Source organism: Rana temporaria, chromosome 3, assembly GCF_905171775.1.
Source record: "Rana temporaria chromosome 3, aRanTem1.1, whole genome shotgun sequence".
Lineage (NCBI taxonomy): Eukaryota > Metazoa > Chordata > Amphibia > Anura > Ranidae > Rana > Rana temporaria.
This window is the reverse complement of record NC_053491.1, coordinates 100,293,258-100,304,191: the sequence shown is the minus strand read 5'-3', so window position 1 is coordinate 100,304,191 and position 10,934 is coordinate 100,293,258. Positions and strand designations below refer to the sequence as shown.

General features: G+C 40.3%; 1 protein-coding gene across 1 annotated transcript in view; it reads right to left on the bottom strand.

Moving 5' to 3' along the window:
• Positions 1-5,244: 5,244 nt before the first annotated feature.
• The window catches only part of IREB2 (iron responsive element binding protein 2), a 50,074-nt gene continuing 44,384 nt past the window's right edge, over positions 5,245-10,934 (bottom strand). Inside the window, exons 19-23 of the mRNA XM_040343093.1 lie at positions 10,198-10,340; positions 9,943-10,090; positions 9,085-9,207; positions 8,560-8,745; positions 5,245-5,791 (exon numbers count right to left, since the gene is read on the bottom strand). Coding sequence (XP_040199027.1) covers positions 5,681-5,791; positions 8,560-8,745; positions 9,085-9,207; positions 9,943-10,090; positions 10,198-10,340 — 711 coding nt within the window. The 3' untranslated portion in view covers positions 5,245-5,680. The remainder of the gene's footprint in view (positions 5,792-8,559; positions 8,746-9,084; positions 9,208-9,942; positions 10,091-10,197; positions 10,341-10,934) is intronic.

Below are 10,934 nucleotides of genomic sequence, written 5' to 3'. Positions count from 1 at the left end.
CCGTAGCCCTAAAGCACTGGAGGGTTACTAGCATCTCAGACTGTAGCGCCCGGCATTCCTTCATAGCAGGCAAGGAGACGGCGCAGGCTAACTTATAGATGCATTTGAAGCAAAAAGGTTTAGGCCCCTTTCACACTGGGGCGGGAGCCGCAGTGGCGGTATAGCGCTGCTTCAAATAGCGGCGCTATACCGCCGGATTTGCCGTGGGATTCGGTCGGTATTAACCAACGCTAGCGGCCGATAAAGGGTTAATACCGCCCGCAATGCGTCTCTGCAGAGGCGCATTGCGGGCGGTATTGCCGCGGTTTCCCATGGTTTTAAATAGGAAAGATGCTGCTGACAGGAGATTTTTTTTCTCTGCCAGCGCATCGCCTTAGTGTGAAAGCCCTCCGGCTTTCACATTGAGGTTGCTGGGCAGGAGTTTTTCAGGCGGTACAGCAGTTTGAAAGGGGTCTTAGTGTGGCCCTGCGGGAATTTCTGCGGGGAGAGGGAAATGGGGCCACCCCAAAACACCTCCCTACATCAGCTGGGTCACTCACCAGCTGTGGTGACCTCTGATGCTGCAAAAAAAAAAAGCTCACCTTACAGCAACCAGGCTGACCCTGTGTGCCGGCATGACTAGCTCCAGCGCATGTGTGACATCATCTCACGCCATTCAGTGAAGGTGGCCACAACCCAGCACAAGATGCTAGCGAGGGAACATTGGGAAGGGGAGCATCCTTCCTTTAGTTCTGTTTTAACCCTTTCCCGCCGAGCGTATGCAGATATGCTTTCGGGGGATATACTGGGATGATGACCCCCGATCCCTCCATAAAGAGTACCTGTCACCACCTATTACGGTCACAAGGGATGTTTACGTTCCTTGTGACCGCAATAAAAAAAAAAAGTGCATTTTTTTTTTAAACACAATTGTATATTTTTTTAAAGCGCCCCTGTCCCCGCGAGCTTGCGCAGCAAAGAAAGCGCATACGGAAGTCGCACCCGCATATGTAAACTGTGTTCAAATCACATGTGAGGTATCGCCGCGATTGTCAGAGCGAGAGCAATAATTCTAGCCGTAGACCTCCTCTGTAACCAACCTGGTAACCGTAAACAAAAAATAAAGCATTGCCTATGGAGATTTTTTTAGGTACAGTCGTTTGTCGCCATTCCACGAGTGCGTGCAATTATAAAGCATGGTATCCATTTACTCGGCGTAACATCTTTCACATTATACAAAAAAATTGGGCTAACTTTACTTTTAAATTCATGAAAGTTAATTTTTCCAAAAAAAGTTGCGTTTAAAAAAAACACAGCTGCACAAATACCTTGTGACATAAAATATTGCACCAATCGCCATTGTATTCTCTAGACCAAAAGTTTGGACACACCTTCTCATTCAAAGAGTTTTCTTTATTTTCACGACTATGAAAATTGTAGATTCACACTGAAGGCATCAAAACTATGAATTAACACATGTGGAATTATACATAAAAAAGTGTGAAACAACTGAAAATATATTTCATATTCTAGGTTCTTCCACCTTTTGCAGCAGACACATCTCTAGGACTGGTAAGAGGAGACTGTGTGAATCAGGCCTTCATGGTAGAATATCTGCTAGGAAACCACTGCTAAAGAAAGGCAACAAGCAGAAGAGACTTGTTTGGGCTAAAGAACACAAGGAATGGACATTAGACCAGTGGAAATCTGTGCTTTGGTCTGATGAGTCCAAACTTGAGATCTTTGGTTCCAACCCCCGTGTCTTTGTGCGACGCAGAAAAGGTGAACGGATGGACTCTACATGCCTGGTTCCCACCGTGAAGCATGGAAGAGGAGGTGTGATGGTGTGGGGGTGCTTTGCTGGTGACACTGTTGGGGATTTAATCAGAATTGAAGGCATACTGAACCAGCATGGCTACCACAGCATCTTGCAGCGGCATGCTATTCCATCCGGTTTGCGTTTAGTTGGACCATCATTTATTTTTCAACAGGACAATGACCCCAAACACACCTCCAGGCTGTGTAAGGGCTATTTGACCAAGAAGGAGAGTGATGGGGTGCTGCGCCAGGTGACTACCTCTTGAAGCTCATCAAGGAGAATGCCAAGAGTGTGCCAAGCAGTAATCAAAGCAAAAAGGAGGCTACTTTGAAGAACCTAGAATATGAAATATATTTTCAGTTGTTTCACACTTTTTTGTTATGTATAATTCCACATGTGTTCATTCATAGTTTTGATGCCTTCAGTGTGACTCTACAATTTTCATAGTCATGAAAATAAAGAAAACTCTTTGAATGAGAAGGTGTGTCCAAACCTTTGGTCTGTACCGAGATATAGATATATATATATATATATATATATATATATATATATATATATATATATATTTTTTTTTTTTGGGGGTTCTAAGTAATTCTCTAGCAAAAAATGTCAGAAATAGGCTTAGTCATGAAAGGGTTAAACAACGGTTTCTTTTGAAAAACTAACTGTACACTTATGCAATATACGGCAACAGGAAAATTTGATAAAGATTAAAAATGTGGAAAAGTAACGCACACGCTTAAATCAACTTGGTAAACTCACCCTTTTAATGACAAATTCACCCCCACAGCAGTCCTTTGTTAAACCTTCAACTATATATTGTCAATGTCAAAACCAATTCCAGTCATTAAGTAAAATCAATCAGTAAGCTGCTTTTACTATCCAGTTAACTGGTTTAACCGATTAAACGATATACGTCGGCACAATGGCACGGCTGGGCAGATGGACAAACTCGTACGTCTCCTTTAAGATGCGGCATTGTGGGACCGACCATGGATGTCCGTGATCGTCTCAACGAGAGGAAGAACAGGGAAATGCTGATGTAAAACAAGCATTTCCCCATTCTTCCTAGTGACAGGACACTGATCACAGCTCCCTGTGATCGGGAGCGGTGATCAGTGTCATGTCACACATAGACCGCCCCCCCCCCCACAGTTAGAACACATCCCTAGGGCACACTTAACTGCCAGAGTCATTTTTACAGCAATCAGTGCAATTTTATAGCACTGATCGCCGTGTCAATGGTCCCAAATGGTGTCAAAAGTGTCAGTCATAATGTCGCAGTCACGATCGAGAGAATTTTTTTTATAATTTATAAAAATGCCATAAAACTAGCCCCCATTTTGTAGACGCTATAACTGTTGCGCAAACCAATCAATGCTTATTGCGATTTTACCAAAAATATGTAGAAGAATATGTATCGGCCTAAACCGTGGAAAAATTTTGTTTTTTTATAGATTTTTTGGGGATATTGGGATATGGGGGGGGCAATTTTGTTTGGGAGCCACATTGCATGACCACGCAACTGTCAAATTGTTAAAGCGATGCAGTGCCGAAAACGCAAAAAGTGCTCTGGTCTTTGGCCAGCCAAACGGTCCGGGGCTTAAGTGGTTAAAGTGTTACCTAACCAAGGACCCTGCATTAACTATATCTGGTCTCCTACAGTACACAAAATATGGAAATGCAATTTTAGTAAATGTAAACTGCCAAATACTAGAGCTGCATGATTCTGGCTAAAATGAGAATCACAATTTTTTTTCTTAGAATAAAAATCACAATTCTCTCACGATTCTCAGGGCGTAACATCTTTTACATTATACAAAAAAATTGGGCTAACTTTACCGTTTTTTTTATTTATTAAATCAATAAAGTGAATTTTTTTTTTTTTTAAATATTGCATTTGAAAGACTGCTGCTCAAATACAGTGTGACATAAAATATTGCAACAACCGACATTTTATTCTCTAGGGTCTCTGCAAAAATATATAAAAATGTTTGGGGGTTACAAGTAATGTTCTAGCAAAAAAAAAATAAAAAATGTTATGCCAGGAAAAGGTTTAGGTCTTTAATGCGGTTGTATGCCCGAAAAATACAAATAAATTGAAAAACACCTGTAAGGCAAAAAAAGCATAAATGAGCTAGTATGCACCGCATACATCCATCGGCCCGCACCATCCACCGGACCTTTAGAGCGCATTCGCCGCTGACGTCAGCGGCTCCATGCAAGGTGAATATCTCCTAAACTGTGCAGTTTTCGAAGATATTTATTTTACCTACAGGTAAGCCTTATTATAGGCTTTCCTGTATGTAAAAATGTGCAAGCGGGGTATACAACAGTTTTAAGTGGTTAAACTGTCCTCATCGACAGACAGAAGTTCATTCTTTTGAGCTAAAAAGAACAAAATGTTACAATATTTACCTTTATCTCCGCCTAAGCAATGTTGTGATAAACTTGGCAGACTGCCTGTTTTTTTTTTGTCAGCTGTCGGCTTGAGCAGAGAACGCTCTGCACTGAACCAAGGAAAGCTGCGTTAAGATCGTGAGGCGGTAGATTTGCATTCTCAAATCTTTAACGATTAATCGTGCAGCCCTACTAAATACCTTTTCTCATCAGCAGTATATAGCAGTCTTGTAAATTCCATCAGTGTCTGGCCGAACACTTGTTAAAGCTTGTAAAGGAGTTTTCATTCTCCTCTGACTGTCCTATGAGGCTGCATGACCCCTGACATTCTGTCTAGACCGATGATTAGCTCTGTGCCAAACACATGCACCCTCCCCCCAAAAAACTAAAATTCTCTAGCAATACACACCAAACTGAGCATGTGCAGAGTGCCTCCTAGGGCTTTGTACTATCAGCGGATGAATTGGGAACCGAGGAAGAAGGGGAGTTTAACAGCAGACAGGATCAAACAGCATTTTTACACAAGGCGGAGAATTAACCTCTTAGGTTCCACACTGAATACAACACGCATGCTTTACAGCACATACAGACTGCTTTACACCTTTACTACTGTTTAAGTTTGAACGTTTATTTTGCTTACAGTGAGTGATGAGAAATATACACCTGTCTCGATTCCTGTATTGCTGCGCTAGACTGCAGCTTCTCACATGCAAATGCCCTTCTCTTAATGAATGAGAAACAGTGTGGAGTTTAGGTTTGTGGGAATTAACACCTGGACTAGATCTTCACATGCCTGAGCAGTTTGTGGTCTACATACACCAGACTGCCTGTAACAGGGCCATTTTAAGCAGTAGAGCAACTTATTTCATTGTAGCTATATTTGCATAGGAACAAAAAATGCACTGGAAAAGGTATGTGTTCCTGGGGTGCTTTTCATACCTTAAAAATGTTCATTTGTGGGTGGCATATACCTTTGAATTATTTTTATTCTTAAAAACGCACTTACCCGTTTACAGTCTAATGAATAAACACTGTAAACAAACTGATAATGTAGATTTGGGCATCTTTATTTCATAACATACTCAACACCGAGTCTGGTGTTAACCAATCCCAAAGTAAACAAGTCTTTATTTCCATGAGAGAATGGAAACCTAGACGGCATCAAATGGAAGAATAGGTTTAAATAAAATGTCATTCAGGAAGACCGCCATTGGAAGTTCATGAAACAGCGGTGGGTAGGTTGTAGAACTGTGCACAAGATTTCAGGGTCAGTAGAACAGTTCACTTGCTCTGTAATGTTCAGGTTGATGATTCTTGGTAATCCATTGGTAGGACTATGGAAGGTGTATCCATAGCACAAGTCTTCTACTAAAAGTGCTGGAGGACACTTCGCTGGCTCTTCATTACTGCCTCATGGAAAATGAAGGATTGGAGCACAGGAAGCATCAGAATAATGCATCAGTCAGTTTGTTGTTGACATTACTATAAGTATTTCCGAGCCACATAGTTCAGAATTCCTCCTTGCTTAAAGAATGCGATTTCTGCTTCTTTATCAAAGGCGGCAATGACACTGAATAACTTTCCACTGGTTGTCTGAAAGGAGACAAATGCAAAAGTTTAAAAGGTGTGTTTGAGCACTGTCAGAAGCTTAAAAATAACAGCTGCCCCAAAGTTGGAAAAAATTACTGAAAGTTAGTGGATAATAAAAGTTCCCACATTTTGTCAAGTACAATACAACCAAAAACGTAAATGTATTTTATTGGGATTTTATGTGATAGACCAACACAGAGAGGCACATCATTGTGAAGTGGAAGGTAAATGATAAATTGTTTGCAACATTTTTTACAAATCTGAAACGTGTGGCGTGGATTTATATTCAGCCCCCTTTATGGCCCGTACACACGATCCAAAATATCGGACGACAACTGTCGTCCAAGGAAGAATCGTACGATTTTCGGATCGTATGTACACTACTTTCGAGAGCCGATCACGACAGTTCATCTGATATTATAAGATCAGACAAGCATGAAAATTTTCCTCGTACGATACCAGATCGTACGATTTGTTTAGTCAGTATAGTTGTCGACCGAAAATACAATACAAATACATTACAACACACGACACTTTTTTTCTGTCATACGACAATTTGTGACTTTAGTAACCTATTCAATTTCTACTTGCGGCCATCAAGCGAAAAAACTTCTACGATCTTCGGATCGTGTGTACGGCCATTACTCCGACACCCCCAACTAAAATCTAATGGAATCAATTTCCTTTCAGTCACCTAAATAGTAAATGGAGTCCACCTGTGTGTAATTTAATCTCAGTATAAATACAGCTGTTCTGGGAAGCCCACAGAAATATCCCAAGCTTTGAACATCTCACGGAGCATTGTTCAATCCATCATCCAAAAATGGAAAGAGTATGGCACAAGCACAAATCTACCAAGACATGGCCGTCCACCTAAACTGACAGGCTGGGCAAAGACAGCATTAATCAGAGAAGCAGCCAAGAGGCCCATGGGAACTCTGGAGGAGATGCTCCACAGCTCAGGTGGGAAAATTTGTCCACAGGACAACTATTAGTCGTGCACTCCACAAATCTGGCCTTTATAAAAGAGTAGCAAGAAGAATACCATTTGTTAAAAGGAAAGCCATAAGAAGTCCAGTGGGGGAAACAACAAACATGTGGAAGAAGGTGCTCTGGTCCGGTGAGACCAAAACGTAACCTTCTAGCCTAAAAGAAAAACGCTATGTGTGACGGAAAACTAACACTGCACATCACCCCGAACACACCATCCTCATTGTGAAACATGATGGTGGCAGCATCATGTTGTGAGGACAACAGTAGGGACAGGAAGCTGGTGAGAGTTGATGGGAAGATGGAGTCAAATACAGGGCAATCTTAAAAGAGCCTGCATAAAAACTTGATTGGGGAGAAGATTCACCTTTACCAGTCAAAGTCCAGACCTAAAATCAAATTGACAATCTATGGCAAGACTTGAAATCATTTTCCTTTCATGTGCCACTTTGTGTTGGTCCATCACAAAAGCCCAATAAAATACATTTACGTTTTTGATTGCAACATGACAAAATGTGGAAAATTTCAAGGAGGTACGAATACTTTTTCAAGGAACTGTATGTCTAATGTGACAATTTGACAACATACATGCACACACACACACAGGATTCATAAGAAAAAGGCTTGCAGTACTTAGTGATTTAAACGACCACCTTGTTTAACAATCCATTCAGTTTAAAATTTAAATGAAAGTCAAAACGTGTGCATAGATAAAAGATAAAAAAACAATTAAAAACTTTTTTTTCCCCCTTCTTTTTTTAAAGTGATCATATTCCCTCTGTTCTCAGCTGCAAAGGGGCTGGGAAGGTGAAGCAGCAGCTCACTGATCTTCCAAGTGAAAGGCTGTGTGTGGGGTGTCCAGACAAGTCTGATCATTGGGGGAGAGAAGGCAGAGTTCTCAGCACAGCTAGGGAACTGACCATGCTGTGCTCTCCTGCTTAGTGCTGTCAGAGGGACTGGCAGGAACACCAGGTATTTCACACAAAAGGACACAATACAAAGAGCAGGATACTTTTTCATACAAGTATAATTACATGGTATAGCAGGCACACATCAGGAATATAAAATGCTGCGGTAACAAGCGCTTTAAAGTGGATATAAACCCTCACATATACCTAGTGAAGTGAACAGCATCAGTTGATACACAGAGATGAAATCTCCCTACATAAGTTTTACATGTATATCTGCTGTCTTCAACTGTATATATCCTTTAGAAAGTGCTCTTATTGTTAGCAGATTTTTTCTTCCTGGTCAAGACTGCAGATAAACCTGGGTATACAGCCAAGACAGCTGATTGGAGGAAAGGCATACACACCCCTTCTCATCATATGTAGAGACTTTCAGCTCCGTTTGTTTGTTGTATAGTTCAGCACTCTACTAATTTATAGCATCCTCCCCAACACAAAACTGACTGTTTTTATCATAGGTGACGGAGAACTTATCAGGAGTTATCAGGCTGATAACAGAGAAACGGAGCAGGAGACAGCTACGGACATTGTCATTTCTGTAATTTCACAGACATTCAGTGTTTTGGAGAGGGATAACAAAAACACTGCAGATATATGTGCCCAGCTCAAATTTCATGAATTGGGTTTGCATCCACTTTAAACTATTTCATTTCAGAAACTCATTTTACATATGTGCAATATACTGTAAAAGAAAATTATCTGGCGGAAAAAAATTTGACTGTACTGGGAAACAATATCCAATTATTAATAAATCTGGGATAAAGCAAAGTCAGTTTATAAAACAAATAAAAAAATATACACTCAAATATGCACCTTGACTTTCACAATGTCCCCAGGAGCCAAACTGGCAGGAATAGAAATAGAATACTGCTCTTTTCCTGAAAGGCCAAGTGATTCAGCACTGTCTCCGGGTAAGAACTGAAGAGGAGGGATGCCAATTCCAACCAACTGGTCTTTGTGGATCTTCTCATAACTTTCAGCTATCACAGCCCGGACACCCTGTTGTACAGAATAAATGTTAGAAAGAACACTCAGTTTTTCCTGACTTTTCAAACATATCTTAAAAGTGGATGTGTGTTTTAACGGGTAAAATAATCTGAAATCCAGTTGTCTTGGAGAGAACAGGTAAAGTGTATAAACTCACTTTCTAAACTAACCAACTTCGGCTTCATTTCCATGTGGTTTTCTCACATGATACAGTATGTGCAATTTTCTGTACGAAGCAGTGTACAATCCCATAAAGAACAACATGACACAAAATAAACTAGCATGACTGACCGTCAATATACACTATCCATATTCTAAAACATTCCAAATTTAGAACATCTGAAAACATACCAACAAAAACGGTCCTTTGGCTGCCCAATCTCTTGAGTTCCCTGATCCATACTTTTTTCCAGCTATAATAATAAGTGGAATATCTGCTTTTTGGTACAGTTCTGCAGCATCAAATATATCCATCTGCAACATAATACACAATTAGCATATTAAAGAAAATTGCTATATATATGTAAATGAAAAGCATACAGTTACTATTGCCTATGCAAAGCATTATACAGTTCATTACCTATAAAAAGCATTATACAGTTCCTTTGCAAAGGCAAAGCGGATAATGTAAATACAATCAGACAAGACAGCAGTTTAAAGGGGTTGTAAAGGAAAAATGTTTTCCCTAAATAGCTTCCTTTACCTTAGTGCAGTCCTCCTTCACTTAGCTCATCCTTCTATTTTGCTTTTAAATGTCCTTATTTCTTCTGAGAAATGCTCACTTCCTGTTCTTCTGTCTGTAACTCCACACCGTAATGCAAGGCTTTCTCCCTGGTGTGGAGAAAGACTCTTTAGGGGGGAGGGGGCAAGCAGGCAAGTCAGGACACTCTCTACTTTGTAGATAGAGAAAGGAGCTGTGTGTTAGTGGGCATCTTAACACTCCTGCTCGCCCCCTCAAGAGGCTTTCTCCACACCAGGGAGAAAGCCTTGCATTACTGTGTGTAGTTACAGACAGAAGAACAGGAAGTGAGGATTTCTCATAAGAAATAAGAACATTTAAAAGCAAAATCGAAAGGACGAGGTAAGTGAAGGACGACTGCACTAAGGTAAAGAAAGCTATTTAGGGGAAAAACATTTTTTTTTCCTTTACAACCCCTTTAACAAGTCAAAACAAACCTAAATGCACAAATATAAGTCTATAGTACCCACCATCTGTCCAGATGGAAAATGAATGGTCTTAGGCCCCGTTTTTCCAACAAGTTTATTCTGAAGCTTCATATTTGCAAATGTGCCTCTAGTCATCACTGCGTCGTTGCCTCTTCGGGCTCCATATGAATTAAACTCCCGGGGTGCCAGGCTTCAAGAATTGATAAAAAACTGTTTGTCACAACTTGGAATCCAACTAACACAGACATTAAATAAATTCAGAATATTACGCAAAGTATAACACTTGACATAACTCACTTCCTTTGAGCTAAATACTTGGCTGCTGAGCTGGTACGAGGGATGCTTCCTGCAGGAGAAATGTGATCAGTAGTCACTGAATCTCCTAAATAAAGCAGCACATGGGCTTTCTCAATTGGCTGAAGAGGTGCTGGGATGTTGTCCTAAAAGAAAAAAAAAAAAAAAAAAAGGGGAAAGAAAAAAAAAAAACACTCAAAATTCTGAAGAGGAAAAAAAAAAAAAGGATGCCCAAGTTGATGTCAGTGAACAGAAAGAGAAGGTTTTATGGAACAGGCAGCAAATTCAAACTTAAAAAAAAAAAATACATACAGCTAAAAAAAAAAAAAAAAAAAACAGAAATTAAGCATTTCTAATAATAAAAAATATATATATAAATAAACACACACACACACACACACCAAAAACTGTTAGTTTCCTTATAAAACAGGTAGGTTGTAATTTTTATGACAGGGACAGGCACTAAACTGCACAACTGAAAATACATCAATCACAGTTACCAAAAAAAAAAAGTTAACTGCAAGATTTAAACTGTTCTTTTTCTAGAACAGGTTGCTGATCTGTCACATCCAATCTCAAAGACCAGATGGCATGGCTGGTACATGTAGTTCAGTGGCTTTTAACTGCACGGTTCTCCTTGTACCCATTATCTCACAAGACTGGTTATCCACCCAGTCCCAGCCAGATCCAGTGAGGGAGCGGGGCCGAGCCGCACTGCGTGTCAATAGACATACTGAGCA